General features: G+C 38.4%; 2 protein-coding genes across 2 annotated transcripts; one reads left to right on the forward strand and one right to left on the reverse strand.

Annotated features, from left to right (window-relative positions):
* Positions 1-174: 174 nt before the first annotated feature.
* Positions 175-14,328, reverse strand: Dis3 (exosome complex exonuclease RRP44-like protein Dis3). Its single transcript, XM_073084025.1, has 18 exons — positions 14,246-14,328; positions 14,121-14,167; positions 13,959-14,027; positions 13,401-13,729; positions 12,973-13,169; positions 12,318-12,544; positions 11,804-12,095; positions 10,896-11,066; positions 9,772-9,887; positions 7,398-7,520; positions 6,125-6,245; positions 4,992-5,116; positions 4,431-4,601; positions 3,499-3,705; positions 2,579-2,799; positions 2,009-2,177; positions 663-803; positions 175-498 (listed from the first exon to the last, which is right to left on the reverse strand). Exons 3-18 carry the CDS (start codon positions 14,010-14,012, stop codon positions 229-231), a joined length of 2,934 nt encoding a protein of 977 aa, XP_072940126.1. The 5' UTR covers positions 14,013-14,027; positions 14,121-14,167; positions 14,246-14,328; the 3' UTR covers positions 175-228.
* Positions 14,329-15,282: 954 nt separating this feature from the next.
* LOC140750005 (patched domain-containing protein 3-like) lies at positions 15,283-19,736 on the forward strand. Its single transcript, XM_073083285.1, has one exon. The coding sequence runs from the start codon at positions 16,067-16,069 to the stop codon at positions 18,887-18,889; it is 2,823 nt and encodes a 940-aa protein (XP_072939386.1). The 5' UTR covers positions 15,283-16,066; the 3' UTR covers positions 18,890-19,736.
* Positions 19,737-21,112: the final 1,376 nt, after the last annotated feature.

The following is a 21,112-nucleotide window of genomic DNA, read 5'->3' on the forward strand; positions in this document are numbered from 1 at the left end:
TCTCTCTTATCTATTTATTGAAATTAATTGCTTCCCTTAGATAAGGAAGATGCCATAAGCATGACTCATGAAGCATCGTTATCTAATTAATTCGGTATGTGGTGGTACATATCGGAAAATAACATAACTGTATTTATTTATAGTTATAAATGTATTGGCATTAAAAACAATGTATACTTTAGAGTAATTTATTCGTACTTCAAGACGTATAAAAATATAACGCTTAATCTATTTTTTCGATTTTTTCTTTTTATTTTTTCCTTCTGACTTATTCTTCCTTTTCGGTTCCTCGACAGTTTGTGCATTAGAGTCAGATATTTCCGTGACCTCCATGACATCTGCAGACTCTTCAGGTACAACACTAAAGCCCGGTATGTGAGGTTTGACAAGTTGGAAAACTAATTTCTGATGTTGTAAATTGGTGCTGTCGAGAGAAAGACGAATTGTAAGTTCGTCGAAAGTCTTCAGCGCGACGTCACCGCATATTTGGAAATGTTCCTGAAACAATACAGTTTTTACTATAATGTCAATGATGATAAAACAGGTCGAATTGGTATTCGACCTTTTCGTGTTATTAAAGTTAGAATGAGTAATTGAAAATTTATACTCAATACAAACTACTCATTCGAAATTGAAAATATTTTTTTTTATACTATACTAACCTCTTCATTGTAAATAAATTTATCTGATGGTAAATATAATGGTCCTTCGAAGCCATATTTGGGTATGAGCACTTGCAGAGCATTCCGTTTCACGGCCAACACCACTGCAGACTCGATTTCCACTCGTTTTCTGAACAATATCTGAAAAAAATATACAAACATACATAACATGTCTTTTGCAGACGCATTTACACATATTTATTTATTTATTCAAATAACATTTTAATGTTGGAATTAATGTCTGAATGTGGTAATGCATATATGAATATGCTTATGCATGTGTGAGTAATAGGGCATGTAAATGTTCCCGTTATTCGCTCATTCGTTGTGTGTGCCAATGCGTGCATATAAATGCGTGGGTACGTGTTTGTGAATGTGTGTGTGTGTGTGTGTGTGTGTGTGTGTGTGCGTGTGTGTGCGTGCGTACGTGTGTGTGTGTGTGTGTGTGTGTGTGTGTGTGTGGGTGTGTGTGTGTGTGTGTGTGTGTGGGTGGGAGTGTGTGTGTGTGTGGGTGGGAGTGTGTGTGTGTGTGTGTGGGTGGGAGTGTGTGTATGTGTGGGTGTGTGTGCATGGGTGTGGGTGAGTGTGCATGGGTGTGTGTGTGTGTGCATGGGTGTGTGTGTGTGTGCATGTATGTGTGTGTGTGTGTGTGTGTGTGTGTGTGTGGGTGGGAGTGTGTGTATGTGTGGGTGTGTGTGCATGGGTGTGGGTGAGTGTGCATGGGTGTGTGTGTGTGCATGGGTGTGTGTGTGTGTGCATGTGTGTGTGTGTGTGTGTGTGTGTGTGTGTGTGTGGGTGTGTGTGTGTGTGTGTGTGTGTGTGTGGGTGTGTGTGTGTGTGTGTGTGGGTGGGAGTGTGTGTGTGTGTGTGGGTGGGAGTGTGTGTGTGTGTGTGGGTGGGAGTGTGTGTGTGTGTGTGTGTGGGTGGGAGTGTGTGTGTGTGTGGGTGGGAGTGTGTGTATGTGTGGGTGTGTGTGCATGGGTGTGGGTGAGTGTGCATGGGTGTGTGTGTGTGCATGGGTGTGTGTGTGTGTGCATGTGTGTGTGTGTGTGTGTGTGTGTGTGTGTGTGTGTGTGTGTGTGTGTGTGTGTGTGGGTGTGTGTGTGTGTGTGTGTGGGTGGGAGTGTGTGTGTGTGTGGGTGGGAGTGTGTGTGTGTGTGGGTGGGAGTGTGTGTGTGTGTGGGTGGGAGTGTGTGTATGTGTGGGTGTGTGTGCATGGGTGTGGGTGAGTGTGCATGGGTGTGTGTGTGTGCATGGGTGTGTGTGTGTGTGCATGGGTGTGTGTGTGTGTGTGTGTGTGTGTGTGTGTGTGTGTGTGTGTGTGTGTGTGCGCGCGCGCGGCGTACGTGCGTGTTGAGCGCGACGGAGGCGCGGCCCGCGTACTGCGCCTGGCGGTGGCGGTAGTTGAGGTTGTCGCAGAGCGCGGCGGCGGCGCGCGCGTCCAGCAGCGCCGCGTGCGTGCGGTCTTCGCCGAGACACGCCGCCAGCAGCCGGTGCACTATCACGTCCGCGTATCTGGTACAAGAATGACGCAACATAATAGTGGGGACTACACTTACCGATACCGATTTGTAACAGAATTATTAAAACTATAATCTGAACTGAAACTTTAGCAGCAGGCAGCGTTTTAATAACAAATAATAGGACGAAAATTGACCCAACGACAGGTGACGTCACTCCATACACTAATAAAACAAAAGACAACTTATACAACTTATTATTTATGATAATATAGGAGTAGCAGACGAGCATGCAGTCCACCTGATGGTAAGTGGTTACTGTCGCCCTAACACTGCTGTTATTAGGCAGAAATAGGTGTGGCGGTGGTGCCGCCGGATTCAAACCACAGAGGGTTATACCACCTTCAACAACTACCAACTACCAACTTGTACAACTTCTTTTCCACCAACACCCACCTGCGTATAGGCGACGTAAAGTGCGTGTAGATCGGACACGCGAGCCCGTAGTGGTAGTACTCCTCGTGCGTACAGGTGCCGCTGCAGAAGTACACGGCCTGTTGCATGCAGCGCGTCGCCATGATCCGCAGCAGCGTGTTGAAGAACGGCCGCGACGGTATCACCGCCTCGTCTAGCGACTTTGAGAACGATTTGTTCGTTGACACGTCGATTTCGAAACCCTAAAAATAGTTATATATTAGCACGTTTTGTGTGCTGGCATACTAAATTTTGCAGTATATTCCTTTTGACTCATTTGGAAAAACAATTAAAAGCTATTTTTTAGCGTGGATCGAATTTGCGCGTGCCAATGTAACACATAATTTATTTTAAGTATTCACTTCCTTCTAATGGTATATAGTAGGATCAATTAAAATTACTTTGAATGCATTTAAGATTTAAGAAACACAAGATTACCAATAATAGTATTTTTGAATTGGGAAATTAATAAGATTTCTGCCAAGATTAAATACACGGATGGTTATCCGGTTACTGTTTAGTAAATAATTTCAATCTTAATATATTATTTTAGAACCTTGGAATGAAAATTCAATGTAAAACCGAGTGTAACTTCCTAGTTTACAGTATCAAAAAAAAAATTGAAACGCGAATTTTATGTATATCTGAAGGTTATTTGTAAAATAACACTTACTGTTTTTTTTTTTTTTTTTTGATAATATAGGAGTAGCAGACGAGCATGCAATCCACCTGAGGACTAAGCTGGAACGCCTCGGAAAAGTCTGTATCCCTTACCACACCCTTCAAACCGGAACACAGCAGCGCCTACCACTGCTGTTATTAAGTAGAAATAGGTGTGGCGGTGGTGCCGCCGGAGACGAATACTTTAAATATTTAGTCCCAATAACATAAACAGAGCTAACCTGTTGCGCGGCCGCCTTGAGGAAGGTAGCGAAGTTGGCGGGCGGCGGCGCGGGGTGTCGCCGCAGCAGCGCACTCTGCGGGAACTCGGCCGCCAGGTGGCGCGCCACGCTCACGTTCGCTAACAACATGAACTCCTCCACCATCGAGTTGGTGTCCAGCATCTTCTTGGCTTGCACCTCGATCGGGTCGTGCGTTTCTGAATCCACCTAGAATTAAATATGTAGTATCACATCTACTCATTACTGAACTCAAAAAAATATTATTAAAAAAACTCAATTTCCTCTGAAACTATTATAATAAACAATCACATTGGGTACAAAACAAATACAGGTCTGTGATCACAACATTTAATTTGCACCCAATTAGGAGGCATTCGCTATTTGAGGAGTAATTTCTGCACAAGAAAATCAGTGCAATAAATGATTCATTTAGAGTAAAATATTTAATTTAGCATTTTTATAATAATTATTGCCATTAAAATGTTTTATACATTTAAACATTATTTAATAAATATTTAGAAACTAAAATAATTGGTCCACATTGTCTTAGCAACGTGTCGCTATTTTTAATTGTAATATAGACTGTATTAAAGTGTAAAGTCTTAGCCAAACTTCTAGTCCACTCTGAATATAGCGAGACGAAGTCAGTTTCTACGGAGTATACGCTTTTAGTTGTGTTCGATCGCATTGGTTCTCTGACTACACCTGCGCGCAACTTCGGAGCGGAGTAGTAGTTTGGCGTAGACTTTACCTGGAAGCGTATCTCGGACGAAGCGATGAGCAGTGCGCCGTTGTCGAGGCGGCCTCGAGCGAGCATATTCAGTATGCGCAGCGAGCACGCGATGTCGTCCTGCCAGCCTTTCTCGTCGATTGCGATTTGCGCCTGCGCACAACAACTTCAGAGCGGACTACAAGTTTGGCGCGGACTTTACCTGGAAGCGTATTTCAGGCGAGGCGAGGAGCAGCGCGCCATTGTCGAGGCGGCCTTTCTTGAGCTTCTTAGCGAGCGTGTTCAGTATGCGCAGGGAGCGCGCAATGTCATCCTGCCGACTCTTCTCGTCGATTGCGATTTGCGCCTGCTCGTACGTCATTGCGGCACGAGACTGGAATGTTATTGCTTTTGTTATGTCGCATTTTTCATTAGTCGTGTGTGTGTGTGTGTGTGTGTGTGTGTGTGTGTGTGGGAGTACGTGTATGCGTGTGTATGGCGGTGTATACGCGCCAATTCATATGCGTGTATGTGCATGTTGTTGTGTAATTTGGTCATATCTAGTGGTGATTTCTTGATAATTTGGCACGTCAGGGTGGTTCTATACGCTAATACACAAGCGAAATTGTGTGCCTATCGACTACATCGGGCAATAGTTGACAACGGCCAGTTGCAATCACTGGCGGCGTGAACTGTCAATTGCTTATTAGTCCCGTAGCGGTTACCGTGTATTGCAAAGCCACATTACGTAAAATATATAATTACTTACTAATTGACTACTTACTTTTATAACACTTTTATGGAATTTAGTAGACAAAACATTTGCATTCTCATCCAGTTCCCACACGCACGAAAACGCCAGTCTTTCCTCTCCGCCGCGCAAGGAACATAGATTGGAACTTAACAAGTCTGCAAACATAACACAAATAAATATAGTTCAAAAAAACTAGAAAAACACGCTTTTATGATAAAATCAACTAAAAAGCTTTCGGTATTCTATTTCATTCTTTCATACATGCAGGGTAAGATAAGGATGTATGTTGATCTCTTTCTACTGAATTATATAAATTAACAAAAATCATATTTTGCAAATTGAAAAATGGAATAATTTTGTCAAATTAGTGTATTGTCATCGGTCCTCAATAAATCTACAAAGTTTGAACGAAATCTGGCCGTTTAAAGTGGGTCAAAATCGCGCCCAAAGAAGTCGGTTACAAACATACAAACATACAGGTGAAGCTAATAAAAAGCGTGTAAAAACACAGGTTTGGTTATGTCTTGAGCGACAAACTCGATTAGAATAACGCCTCTTTTATGTAATGAAACTTTATAACAATAAAACCGAGATTATAGAATGAACAATCCATTCATAACACAATAACTGAAATGTGTGATACACTTAGAATGTATGCCATATATGCTGTGAATTATGTGTATGCCATACGTGCACGCGCTTTGTATAAACGCTTACTATTAATTCGGTAAAACATAACACAGCACTAAAGCGCGGCGTCAGGATTCTTCTTCTTCTAGCGTTCTAACGCCATGTCGCGCGTAAAGTACGCGTTCTGTGTGGCCGGGCATTAAAATGTAGTTAAGTATGCTACCGGGCACCACATCTAGCGCCGTGCCCGGCTACACGAAGTGTAATACTAGTGAGTAAGTATAGTTCGCGCCAAACTTCTAGTCCGCTGTGACGTTGTAGCGCGCAGGTTTAGTTAGCATATACTCCGTAACGTAAGGGTACACTAACGCACCTATGTTCCCGCGGGCGAGAGCAAGCAGCGGCAGGATACCGAGGGAGTCCCGCGCTGTCTTCGTCCCGCTAATATCTATTGCGACGCGACTCCTTTCTACATTCGGAACGGACTAGCAGCTTGGCGCGGACTCTACTAGTGTAATACTGGGGAGTCGTACCGGGCACCATGTCGATGCGGCGGTCCACGAGGTACACGGTAGTGGCGCGCGAGGCCGCCTCGACGTCCAGCGCGGTGCCGGGCCGCACGAAGTGCGTCACGTCCGCGATGTGCACACCCACCTACAATGTTAGTTGTATGGTCAGTTGTAATCTCAAATGGGTTACTTGTAGGCTCAAGTATCTCTTTTCCACCCATAGATAAGTATAGATATCTCCCCGCCTTGTAACTGTAGGAAGCCATTAAATGGCTTAAGCGGCTGAAAAATGTGTCAACCATTTAATGGGTGTCATGGTGTAATTTACGCGGAACAATGCCGCAATGTTGCAAAAACGTGCAATCGATGATAAAGTGCGGAGAAATTGCATTCGTAAATTATATAAAAAAAAAAAAAAATTAATATTTTTCAAACACGAAAATAGATGACAGTGACAATTTCAATTGTCAAAAGTGATTACATTTTCTTGTTAGGATTGAGTAATCTTTACTAACCTATGTTTCCACCACACACTTTGGGACCGTTCAAGTATTACGTAAACACATTTATTACAATTATTTACCCCCCACCATCCCCCTGTCAGCAAAAGTAAGCAAAGCTGTTACCTCTCCCGCACCATGCTTACATATACATATAATTTATAATTTAAAAATTCCTAAACGTATGCATTATTTGCGGGAATCCCCGAAAATACGTTTCGTTTTCAAGCAAAGACAATGTGAGGGTTGCCATTCGTGTAAACAAGTAAAAAACGTAACGTAATCATCATCTAGAGTTCCCTACCCCCATGTCATCCAAAAGCAAAGCAAAGACCCCCCACCCCCCATAGTGCTCACGTAATACTTTAACGGCCCCTTTTAACTAAAGTACAGCCTTTGATTCTGTTGTTATAAAACAGAAATAGCAGGGTCATCATCATCATCATCAACCCATTACTGTCCCACTGCTGGGCAAGGGTCTCCTCCTCTCATAATGAGAAGGATTAGTCCACCGCGCTGGCCAAGTGGTTATTGGTAGACTTCACATACCTTTGAGATTTTTTTTTATAAATCTCTCAGGTATGCAGGTTTCCTCACGATGTTATCCTTCATCGTTTTGCAAGTGATAATTAATTTTCAATACGCACACAACTTTGAAAAATCATAGGTGCGTGTGCTTGGGATTTGAACCTCGGACCGAGTTTCTTAACCACTAGGCTATCACTGCTTTGTATACTATCACTGCGTGGTATAACTGGAGTTGAATAAATATTTTAATTTGTGATTGTCGTACATACCTCGTACCGCCCAGGGGCGGAGGGAAGCGCACGGGCGTGCAGCGCATCATCGATATCGGTGCAGCCGGGCGGGTCCACTGAGCACACACATACGTCACGCAGGTCCACTCGCTTCTTTATCTCCTGCACAACAAATCGTAACAAAAACATTCAGAAAATATGCGTAAGAGCCATTTGTGGTGCTTGGCATATGGATTCTTGTAGACCTTTATTTAAAAAGTATCGAATACTGCCCCTAGCATGCATGTATATTAGGGAGGTCTGTCTGTTTGTCAGGAAGCACCCACATTATTTTAAAATACAATCTCAATATGTAAGAAGGAATGCAGACAAAAATAAATTTAGATTTTTCATGCCAAAATCACGACTAGAATTATATAGGAAAAATGCTTATCTTATAGCTATAAAAATATATAACAAGTTACCAGACAAATACAAAGATCTGACTTTAAACATTTTTAAGAGGAAAATTACTATACTAATAAATTTACTAATTTATCATTTCATTTAAATATTTTTTAGTTGTAAGAAAAAAGACTTTAAAATGATCAATAAAAGAGCAATATACGTTTAAACCATTGTTAAGTATAGATATATCACCGCCTTGTAATTGAAGGAAGCCATTAAATAACCTAAACGGCTGACCGAATTGTCAGCCGTATAGGTTTAATGGCTGTCATGGTGTAATTTACGCGGAATAATGCCGACATGCGCAGTTAAGACATGAAAACGAAGAAATATTGTTCCATTCGTAAATGATCTAAAAACTACATATTTTTAATGATTTCCACACGAAAATAATTGACAGTGACAATGAGGTCCGAAGCCTAGTGATTATAGGCCCGTGGCCCTTTTATGTACACCAGCCAAGATATTTGAGTCTGCTATCCATCACGCATTATATGCTCAGATGAAGGCACAATTGTCTGACGCGCAACATGGCTTCCGCCCGGGACGCGGAACAACGGGAAACCTACTCAATTTAATGTCGCGAGTGGTGCCAGCGGTGGATGTCGGAAAACAAGTAGATGTCGCTTACTTCGACTTCAGAAAGGCGTTCGACACGGTAGACAATGACGTCTTGCTTGCAAAACTGGCTGGCGTGGGCTGTACTCAGCAAACGCTAAATTTCTTCGCCAGTTACCTACGAGACAGACGTCAATACGTCGACTGTGGAGGATGCCGGTCGAATCAGTATCCGACGAGATCAGGCGTCAGCCAGGGCAGTAACTTAGGGCCCCTCCAGTTTATCATAATGATAAACGACCTGCCGGAGGTGGTCCATGAGTCTACATGTCTTCTATTTGCTGACGACTTGAAACTGGTTCGTGAAGTGAATAACCTGACGGACCAAGCTGGGCTACAGCGCGACATTAATCGAGTAGTTGAGTGGAGCCACGTAAACAAGTTGTATTTTAATGTAGACAAATGTTTCGTGCTATCGTTCAGCCGAGCTCGTACCCCACTCCAATATTCATACCACATGGGCGGCGAGCAGCTCCAGCGCGTAAAGAAGATCAAAGATCTTGGTGTACATTTTACGGCAGACCTTAACTTTCGAGATCATATAGCCGAAGTATGCAAAAAATCATACCGAAATCTGGGCTTCATATTAAGGCAGGCAAATAGTTTTACGAATATTAGTGCCTTGCGTGCCTTATATGAAGCTCTGGTGAAGAGTCATTTGGAGTGTAACTCGGTTATATGGTCTCCGAGTGAGGCTAAGTACAAGACAATGTTGGAACGTATCCAAAATAAATTTGCCCGGTTTCTCTTCTTAAAGTTACACGGTGTTTATCCCGGCTATCCTTTATTGTATCCTACGTTGTTCGTTCTCGGCATGGTAGGATTCAATAAACTGGAAGTGAGGAGAGAAATCTCGCTCACAAAGTACATATTCCAAGTACTGCGGGGTGAACTTGACAACCCAGTTATATTGAAAGAACTGAAGTTGTGTGTGCCGGATAGAAGTGTGGAGCGCCGGCGACGTCCGCGTCTTCTGGCGTTGCCACACGCACGCACCAACCTGATGCGCGACGCACCCTTAACACGAGCATTGCGCACACTTAACACTATAGCAGACCATATCGACTTGTTCTGTTGCACACTTGGAGAGTTCACGAGGGTAGCCTTCCATGTAGTTGAAAATTATTAATTAGTTTACTTGTATATATTATGTATATTGTATATTTTATGTAATTTGGACGTCAATTATTGTTATTTTTAAGCTACACTAACGCATTAGGATTTTTTTCCTGTAATGTTAGATGTAAGTTGTGAATAAATAAATAAATAAATAAATTGTCAAAAGGTCACATTTTCTTGTTAGGAGCGAGTAATCTTTACTAATCTACGGTTTAAACAATGATATTACCTCCTCCGGTATGGTCCAGTCGTCGGGCGGCAGGCAAGCCAGCACGGCCTCGCTGAACCGCGCGTGCGGCACGTCGTGCTCCAATAGAATCACTTCGTTCTCCGCATCTTTCGATCCTGCAAATTTAAATTATTTAATTTGAATATACTAACAAACTGTATAGCTTCATCTTGATACAATGCATACATATTATGTTAAGGCTCCAGAGGTCAAAAAATTTGAAATACTTGATTTTTGAGGATGAATTTAACTCTTAACATGGATGCTTCAAGACAACCAGTACAAGTGTATTTATTATTACACAAGTAAATTTAATTAAAACTAACAGATTTTTTGTAGGCGCTAATTAGTATAGTGGTAGGGAAGATGCTGCTCTTGATTATTAGCAGGCGTAAACATATTACATATGTTGCAATTATCTCATTCTATCTGCTATTTATTACATTTTCCCGCAGTGACTTGGAGAAGTCCTGTAAGCAGATAGCGGATAATTTATCAGGAGAATACCTTTGCCCTTTCAGGTCAGAAACAAACGCATCGGATGAGGCCATCGCTATAGTCATAGCAATCTAAAATAAATCAGCGAATAAATTAATAAATTAATATTACAGTCATCCTGAGCTCATCGCCATCTTGAACTGGGGGCTTAACATGGCTGGGGGCCGGAGGGATATTGCCCGTGCCCTTATCGTTCCGCCACTAGGACCCATACTACATTTACCTCTTTTTTTTGTTCGCGAATGGGAAACCTTCATAAGGTACCCTATGCCGTGGGAGCGACACGGGGTTATGTGGGATTCTTACCGCACTAAAATCCCACGGTGGCCGTCCACGGCGCTGCGTGCCGGACTCTGGAATCTCCAAAGGAAAGCAAGCGGAGTCCTCTTAGCGCGTTGCCCCGTCGGGCTCAGCCCAGGTGAGCATTTTGACACTCGCCACTCCGTCTGGTGTGCACGACGGTATACGACCACACATACCGCCGTCCTTCCCGGGGTCGCTGGCCGAGCGGTTCGAGCTCCCCCACTCTTGCCGCGCGCAACCCCGGAAGCCCCCTTTGAGTCGCCTGTTACGACAGGCAAGGGATACCGTAGCCCCATTCTAGTCCCGGGACACTACAACATTACCTATCTTGCCGAGCGCGCGCACGAAGTGTCCGAGCGGGTAGCGGCTGTTGCGCGGCCAGGAGTCGAGCGCCACGAGGATGCGCTGCGCCGCCAGCAGCTCGCTCTGCCGCGTCTCGATGCGCACGCGCGGCACGCGCTTCTCCGCCGGGATGAACAGGTGGCGCACCGCACCTAGGAATACAGGGTTATACATCCATATACGTAAAAAAGCAGTGATGGCCTAGTGGTTAAGAGACTCGCTCTCTCGATCGAGGGGTCCGAGGTTCGAATCCCAGGCACGCACCTCTGATTTTTCAAAGTATGTGCGTATTAGAAATTAATTATCACTTACTAAACGGTGAAAGAAAACCATCGTGAGGAAACCTGCATACCTGAGTGATTTATAAAAAAAATCTCAAAGATGTGAAGTGTACCAATACGCACTTAGCCAGCGCAGTGTACTATGGCCTAATCTTTCTCATTATGAGAGGAGACCTGTGCCCAGCAGTGGAACAGTAATGGGATGTTGATGAAGATATATGTATAGTATGTTCCTTAAGACGTCTATTCTACTATTAGAAGAATGTTCCCTTTTTCCTTAGTTTGTCATTTAGTATTTATTGTTACATCCTTGAATTTGATTCTTATAAACAGCAGATGAGCCAATAATACAAGCCCTATTTTTAAGTGAACTTGTTCTATTACACTAAGAAAAAATTGTATGATTTATTTTTTTACTCTCATTATCCAGTATGTATTTTATCAAGCTTAGCCCCATCACTCCTTTCAACATATTTGGCTTTTTCCTCTGCCTTTGTACACGCAAACATATTTTACCTTGTGTAGTGTCTTTAAGATTTCAAAATATAACAAATTCAATTTTTTTTAAAAAATATAACAAATAATATAATATGTACTTTGTATATTACCTGGTACCTTGCTTGGTTTTAAGATGCCACAATATTGTCGCCATTTTCTCCTGATTATCCCCACAACTTTTCCTGTGGGTGTGATTTCATCGCTGCGAACTTTCGCACTAGTGGCCTTTTTCACAGTATTGAGCAGAATAGCTTCATCCTCCAGCTTGTCTCCAGGGTCCTCAGCTTTGTCTTCCAATACTATGTCACTTGGTTTCCTCCATTCTTCTTCAGGGAAGATCTCTATAGCAACACTGTCCCCATCAACTGCTCTATTGATACCCTCATAACCTTGCAGTAAAATCTGGGAACAAATGATATAGCATACTACATATGTAAATACTGGCTATGTGAAACATAACAAAACCAAAGAAATAACAACAAACAAATAAGGCAATATAAGAACTGATTTTAGAAGATTACTTTTGATTAGCAACTAATTTTGACCTACAGACCTAAGGAAAAAACAACCTTTTTTATATATATTATATACAAGAATAAAATTGCTTTCTTTCTGATAACTTACAGGCTTCTCAAATCCATTGACAATCGCCGTGCCTTCCAGAAAGTTGTCTCTAGATGCATGGAAGGTGCCTTGATGTAATTTTTCATTTTTGATTCCAGTTTGTATTTGAGCGGGTGTTAAGTGTGCTGGATACAAAGCATCCTTTGAACAACTCTCGGGCATTACATTCTTCGACAACTTGTCCACAAGACCGGGAAAGCCAGTGACATTTTCTATGTAATCCTTAACTGAAAAATAAAGTAGATAATATCCCATTTTATCCGTATAACTCATTAGTCGAACTAATATATCTTTATTATTAACCTTCACAATAAATTATTCATATGTCATGAACTTTGTAATAACTATTTTTAAAAATTAAACGTCAAGATCAGATAAATAATGTTTTTCAAGCAGGTAGGTTTTTCATAAGGAAGTAAAAATGCTGGGATCCTTTACTTGTGTAAGAGTCTAGCACAAAAATAATCTCAATCAGAACATATTACTAAATTATTTAGATGTTTAAAATCATATGCAAGCAATGCAAGTTCATTTGGTACTCTAATCTTATAAACATTCATATAATTTTCAACATTGAACTGACATTGACTTCAGATTCTATAAACAATAATGTAGATAAAAAAAAATTCAATAACAAACTTAGTAAATAAATTACCTGAACAACAAATGATGCCTTCTTCTTGAGCGATCTTCCTGTTGCTTTCATCGTCAGTAAGCAGTATGACTTGTGGGAAATCGCCAACTGCAGAGTTAATGGACAAGTGGCTTGCGTACCAACTTGTTGCTTTGCGTATTGCTCTATCATTCCTATCATTCACTTTTTCTCCTGGCTTTCTTTCTACATAGGTATCCCTGCAAATGGTTAAAAATTAAATTATGTAATAAAACTTGGAATAAACCTTGATTATGTGTTTGAAGGCCTCAGATAGTAACTTAAGTAACATATAATTGTGTATGGACTATAAAATACCAGGCGGACAGCATGTCCTTTTGCTACCTATGTCATTACAATAAATGTATACTACTCAAAATCAAAGCATATCACTTGTCAGCACTAGAAAATTGTAAAAAATGTATACTAACTGATGATGTTCATTTACAAATGAATAGAACTTTCGTTTTTTATTGCCAATCACTTCTAGCAGCCTCTGAAATATAGCTGTGTTTTGGTGTTTCACTTCATCCAATACAGTTTGCAGAACAATCACATTGCTCAATGCATCCTCTTCTAATACATCCATTTGGTGCAGAATGACATTAGTGTCTAAGACTAAGTAATGGCCTCTGTCATATAAGGCACATATGGAGTCCAGATTGGAGTCCAAAACATACTCGTCATCTTTATGTGGGCAAACGTTGCAAGCTGCAGATCCACATAGCAAGTCATCCCGTAAGTAGTGCTCCCTGACAATCTGTAAATCAGAGGAATGTTTAAAGCAAATGTATGTACATGAATAATGCTAAAAACATGCATAGCATATGATCACGTAATATGTAGTCTTGGTGTGATTTATAAGTTGTGGTTATATTGTATGCTGGAGTAAAACTATATCAATCTAATTACAGTGTGTCATATTTTCTAAAATCAGCATAATACTTTGTTCAATAAACATTCGAATAGTTACTAAAACATAACCTCACCTTCAAAATATTACCCCGTTTAGTTTTTGTCAGAAATGTCTTTGTAGTCCACATGATTTATAATTATGGCTGTTGAAAAAATTATAACAATTATTTCATTAAAACATTTCAAACACATAAAATCATAAACTCAATGTGATAGAAACGTGCCATAACAAATACCTATTAATTTTATTTCCCGCGTATATTCTTTTAGCGTAATAACCTGCCTAAAACAGTAAAACAAAAACTAATTAGGGATACTAGGTACACATAAACATTTTATTATAAAATTACGAATTCATTACATTCATAATATTATTTTGTAAATAGTTCGGCAATTTGGCAACTAAAATTGACAAATTGAGTGACAAATTTGACATTGAACGGAAAAATGTTGTCGGATGAAAAATAAATTTCAGTAGTGATGGTAAATATCATACCGTATATTTCAGTATCCATATTCCATACTACCTAACTGGTAAGTAAGGAGATTATTGTAAGGCTTCCGATATGAACTGGTTTATTGCAACCCAACCATTGATTTATAATATTATTTTTCAGTTCCGTAAACAAAAATTGTTTTCATAAATGAAAGAGCATTATAAAGTGCAGGCTAGCTATAATTTAAAATGAACATTTTAAGAAAGGTGATTTAAATTTGCACGTATATTTTTTGTACAATACAATATTTCGGAGACCCTAGTTTATTGCAACCCAACCATTGATTTATAATATTATTTTTCAGTTCCGTAAAAAAAATTGTTTTCATAAATTAAAAAGCATTATGAAGTGCAGGCTAGCTATAATTTAAAATGAACATTTTAAGAAAGGTGATTTAAATTTGCACGTATATTTTTTCACACATTATAATATCCGAAATTCCTATCTAACGATGAGACGATGGGACCGTGGGGACCAGAAGCGAAGCAATTTTATAAAGAATTGTCTTCGCGCTTGATTGAGACCTCTGGTGACCCAAGAGCTGGAGCTTACCTCGGTCAACAAATAAGTTTGGCAATACAACGAGGTAATGCTGCTAGTGTCTTGGGTACACTACCGCGGGGCAGCGATCTGGCTCATTTATTTTATTTATTATAGTTTTAGTTATTTTTCGATTACTGTAAATATTTTTATTTCTATTTGTTTTAAATTTAGTTTAAATTACATATTCTCAGGTTACTTTCCTATCTAACTATGTAGTTACTTTTAAAGTTGTTATTTGATTACAACCAAAATATCTTTCTTATACATTGCTTAGTATCGATTAGAAAGATTAATGATTTAGTCCAAAAATCGATTTTGTTTATCGATCTAAAATGGACATCCCTGACTGATGCATTGTGCATGTACAATGTGCATTGTGCATATTTTTTTAAATTATATTTTATTTCTGTCAAAGTTCAAAGTGTTCAAACCCGAGGTTTAAACAGTCAAATTAGTAAATTAAATTATTTTGCAGTAATCCGCAGTATTATATAATTATTATAATATATCTATTTATTGAAATTTCGGCATGAAAGCCTTATTATTCGCTCATAATAAAATAAATTCAATGGCTAAAGAGTCTAAAATGAAATGAAATGAACTCATAAGTAAAGAGAACAGATATCAGGAACGGTAAAAAACGATATTTAAATTAAAATCTTCAAGATTTCAATGGTCAACAAACACGTCGAGTTAATCAATCATCAACCGGCTTTAAACAGTGTCTCGGTGAGTTTATCTATGTATGAACTTCAAGTATGAGCAATCTCTAAGTCCGATGAGAGGCAGTGAGTTTATGAGTAATTAAGTTCGAGAGCACTACAGCTTGCAATCTGTTGCTTATCTCGCTCATTGTACAAAATATAGTCAGCGCGGCGGACGTTAGCACTGCATTAGCGTCGCGCCTTATCAAGCGCGCCAAACAACAAACGTCGGCCTTACTACTACGCAGTGCGTAACATGTTTCTTTGTAATTCACATTGTAATATTACTTTGTTATGATAAAAGCAGAACGCTTACCACATGTCGTTGGTACGCGACAAATATTCAAGTAGTAATGAAAGTACATATTTTTAAACGGTCCATAATTGAATTGTAAAAAGTGAAGTCCTATTAGTTAATGTTATAGTGAACTGTTACCTATGCCTAGTAAGAAGAAAATCAAGTCTCCGCAACAGGTATGGGAAAGTGTGTCGACTATTTTTGTGCACTTTGTTGAAAGTGTATTTTTCACCCTCGGAATAATAGTTGCAAAACATCCATGGAGGACTATAACAATAACATGGATCTTTGTCCTGCTAAGCTGCATTGGTTTACTGAGATTTTACATAGAAAAGAATCCTATGAATTTATGGGTGCCTCCGGAATCAGACTTTTATCAAGACACCAACTGGTACATCAACAAGTTTGGAAGCAACTTCCGGTTTCAGAAAATTCTGATCACAGCAAATAATATTCTGGATCCTGATACTCTCATGACAGTTAAGAATATTACTAGTGAAATTAATGCTCTTCAAATTACATATGAAAACAAGACTTATAGTGTGAAAGATTTGTGTTATAAAGTGCCTGTAGTTAAATTATTTACCTCAAATGGAAAGAGATCTGATAATAATTCTAGTTCCAATTCAGTGCAAAATAACAACACTGAAAATGATTATGTGGATTTAACTCTCTGGGTGGATGATGAATATTATTGTAATTTCTTGGAGAGTTTTTCATTAGCGTGCCTTCAATATGATATTTTGGATTTATGGGAAAATGATCCTAATGTAATTAAAAACCTAACCAAACATGACATCATTAGAAAATTGAATGATGTAAAAATCAATCCAGTAACTGGACACCCTGTTGACTATACTACATTACTAGGTGGCATTCAACGGGATGAGAGCGGAGATGTTGTTACTGCAAAGTCCCTGTTGACTACATGGTATACACATGTAAACATGTCTGAAGTTGACTTGAATGAAGTTGGAAACTTAGTTGGTACAGAAGATTGGGTATCTGTTCCATTAGCAATGTGGGAATCAAAATTTTTAAGTAAGATAATTCATATATCATCCATGACCAAAAGTTATAGTATTTACTTTGAAGCCGGTAGAAGTTTTGCTGATATAAGTGGAGAGTCCATGTTCTGTGAATTAGATAAACTTTATATAGGTATTGCACTTATGTTTATATATGTTGTATGTGCTATATCTCGATTTAATTGGGTAGAAATAAGATTAACGTTGGGTAGTGTTGGTTTGCTCAATGTTGGAATGGCCTATATCTCTGCAGTTGCTTGGTGTTCTATTATAGGCATACCATTTGGTCCTGTACATTCTTCTTTACCATTTCTGTTAATGGGTTTGGGTGTCGATGATATGTTTGTTATGAATGCATGCTGGAAAATTGTTACAACAGAGCAATCACACAAGAGTCTACCATATAAGGTTGGATTGATGCTTAAACATGCAGGTGTTTCCATAATAATTACATCGTTTACTGATATTGTTGCCCTATTAATTGGTGCTATAACAATTTTGCCCTCACTTAAGTCATTTTGCATCTATGCTGCAATAGGTGTATTCTTTATATTTTGTTATTCTGTGACCTTTTATGTAGCAGTATTTACTTTAGACCAAAGAAGAATACAAACGAAAAGAAATGGTTTTCTATTTTGCTATCAACATAATGAAGAGTTTCCCATATCTACAGACATAACTATATTTCAAAAGGTTCTTTCTAAATTCTACAAACAAATCGTGTTTACGCGACCTGGTAAATTTATTTCAATAATGTTTACATTAATGGTCACAGGTTTTAGCATTAAATCCTTACTTCAATTAGAGCAAAGGTTTGATCCTAAATGGTTTATTCCAGATGGAAATTATTATAAAGATTTTCTTAATGCCCATGAGTCCTTTTATCCTACTCAAGGTTATCCTGCTGTGATATTTTTAGGAGAAATGGATTATAAACGTGAATTTCCACAATTATACAATGTTGTGCAGACATTTAAAAATGAAAGTTATGTTAATGACTTGGTGACTTGGGTAGAACCTTTTCATCGATATGTCAAAACAAACTATAATCGTGACTTAAAAAATTCTTCTTCTGTTACGAATTTGGAATTCAATAATTATTTGTCAAGATTTTTAAACAGTCCTTTTGGAGGAAGGTATCAAATCAATTTTAGATTTACACAACCCCTACATTGTGGTTCAGCGGTAAGTAACATTACTGCTTCTTCTTTGATGTTCACATTTCTGAAATTTGCCGGCCCAGATGAATATATTCCAGCTATGAACCAAGCGAAAAAATTAATCAAGTCCGCGAACATAACATCGGGTGATGGTTATCGTAGTGTGTGGTCAAAGGTTTTTGCAAATTGGGTCACCGATGAAATCATAGCAGTCGAAGTAGAAAGAAACATTGAATTGGCCTTGCTTTGCGTGATGATGTGTACTGTGATTCTGATAACAAATCTTCAAATGTGTCTGTGGATATTTATTTGCGTCTTATTGACAATAGTTAATGTATTAGGTTGGATGCAAGTATGGGGTATGACAGTAGATATTGTTTGTTGTATTGGACTTGAACTTGCCATTGGTTTATGCGTAGATTATTCTGCTCACGTAGGTCATACATTTTTAACTATAAATGAAGGTTCACGCAATGACAGAGCATATAAAACAGTAATGTCCATCGGTACTGCTGTTTTACTTGGCGGAGGCTCTACATTATTATCATTATCACTGTTGAGCATGTCAAAAGCTTATACATTTCAATCATTCTTTAAAATATTTTTACTTGTAATTATATTTGGTTTATTTAACGGTCTTATTTTCTTACCGGTTGTTCTGTCTTTAGTGGGACCGGATGGATATAAAGCGAAAGAGGTCAAAGGTTCTCCATTTGAGATCGTTGAACTAAATGGTAAATGTCTGGAAGTAGAAAAAGAAATGAATAATACTTGACCGTCACTTTAGTTTAATTTTATAATGCTTAATTTTATAACCTTGACATATAATTAAATCAAATTATTTTATAATATATTGAATTTCAGATTGAATTATGATAAGTCGTTAATGAATGATGTTTAAAGAGATAAGGTGTTTATGAGAGTTGCTACCTACTCGCTACCGATAAGATTAGGCATATTTTAAGGATTTTGTCAATTCTGTCTAGAAACATAAAATGTGATACAAATGTTACATACCTAATGTGAACAAATATTAAATGGGCTTCCACATACTTATTATAATTATTTTACTAGTATAAATTTAAATAAGAACAAATATTTATTTGAGTCTCGGCGGAAACGCGCTGTCTAAAGTAGGTACCTACTAGTAAAGGAATATGTATATAAATTATATTGTCACTCGATGTATCTTTGTATAATGCAAGGAGAATAAATATATGGACAGTTGAGTGTCTTCGGTATAATGTAACTTTTAGTTAACCTATTTAATATAACCGATTATTGATGCTATATATAATGGAGTAAAGTCCTATTATTTATTTGTAATTAGTAAAAAATTTACCTTTCTGTGCAAGTGTTATGGCACTTTTTTATATGTAAACTGTGTACAAATGTTTGCGGTCCAACTAGTAAATCTTTAATAACGTAGAAAATATTGAAATTTAAACATTTATGCGACATGCAGTAGCATGGTGTAGGTGTGTTACTATACTATCTACTTGTCCTGTCGAAAAATGTCAGCCCACACACATGAATGAACTCGCTGCAATCTCTTGCAACTCGATTTTCGATACAAGAAGCACGCGTGCTGGAGTGACGCGTGACAGGAAAAGCACCCTAACCATTATAAAAAAACTGCCCTCTGTTTCTGCTTACTCTTTGCGTAAAATAGACGAGTACCTACTTCAAGATTATGTCGTATAGCAGACGGGTGATTTAGAAAAATAATAAGCTGATAAAGTTTTAACTTATCCTACAAGGTGCGATGTTAATTAGTTGCTTATCTCTTTGCCAATAATTGTTTTTCTTGTAGATTAAATGATTAAATTAATGACGTGAAATTAATGACAAAAGTAGGATGGTATTATCATGTGATATTATATTACGAGATATTGTTTTACCTATATAGAGAAGTGCCAATTTTTTATGTTATTTTTATGTTTATCTTGTCATTGTGTTGTAATATTTTATCTACAAATACAAATAAAATAATAATCAATATATTTTATATTATGTTTTTGTTAATCCTATTGTCAGAATCTTTTCTATGTGAAGTTGGTCTCAGATGTTCATGGACGGTAATGTCCACTTTCCAAGAAAATATAAGTACTATTATAGGCAGGTACTAAAAAGTACCTACAGTAAATGTTTGTAATAAAAATATTGTACCTATATCTATTTCTGTCATACACAAACGAATTACCTGTAAAGCTTATTCGTTGGGTCACGTTACGTAAATTTGGCTCTAATAAGAAAAATATAATATTGAAGAATGTCTATCTATTATGTTATTGTTCGGGCCTAAATATTTTTTCTGCGCCCCTTTTAAAATGGTTTTCAATTTAGCTGTGGCATTTATAACCTAAAATTAAAATAATATGGTAATGGTTTAATAAAGACACAAAATCATTTTAATATTCTAACCGGATCTCCTCATAAAGAGGTCGTTAACCGCGAATAAATGTACCGTAAATAAAGAGCTTACATTGTATATTCATCGTAATTGATATATATATCTATGTAGATTTTGTATTTGTTTATTCATTGTTTCTTCTTTATAACCAGGCTTAATCATCATCATTATTTCATCATCAACCCATTACTGTCCCACTGCTGGACACGGATCTCCTCTCAGAATGAGAAGGATTAGACCATAGTCCGCCGTGCTGGCCAAGTGCGTATTGGTAGACCTTTAAGATTTTTTTTTTTGTAAATCACTCAGGTATGCAGGTTTTCTCACGATGTTTTCCTTCACCGTTTAAGCAAGTGATAATTAATTTCTAATACGCACATAAATTTGAAAATGAGAGGTGCGTGCCTGGGATTTGTACCTCGGACCCCTCAATCGAGAGGCCGCGTTTCTAAACCACTAGGCTATCACTGCTTATACCATATTACCAGGCGTAATATCCGCGCTCAATTGCGACCTCTTTAAAAATTAATTTTCTTCTGAACGCGACAGGACCACAATGATGTGTTTCCGTTCAGTTTAACTGGA

This window comes from Epargyreus clarus, unplaced genomic scaffold, assembly GCF_041222505.1.
Source record: "Epargyreus clarus isolate Ecla_fem2 unplaced genomic scaffold, WU_Ecla_fem_2.2 ptg000019l, whole genome shotgun sequence".
Taxonomy (NCBI): Eukaryota; Metazoa; Arthropoda; class Insecta; order Lepidoptera; family Hesperiidae; genus Epargyreus; species Epargyreus clarus.

Coding starts and splice junctions, on each gene's coding strand:
- Dis3 (XM_073084025.1), bottom strand. CDS start 14,012: ATGTGGACTACAAAGACATTTCTGACAAAAACTAAACGGGGTAATATT. Junction 6,246..7,397: donor CCGCCCCTGGGCGGTACGAG/GTATGTACGACA, acceptor CTAACATTGTAG/GTGGGTGTGCACATCGCGGA. Junction 3,706..4,430: donor CGCCTGAAATACGCTTCCAG/GTAAAGTCCGCG, acceptor ATTTAATTCTAG/GTGGATTCAGAAACGCACGA.
- LOC140750005 (XM_073083285.1), top strand. CDS start 16,067: ATGCCTAGTAAGAAGAAAATCAAGTCTCCGCAACAGGTATGGGAAAGT.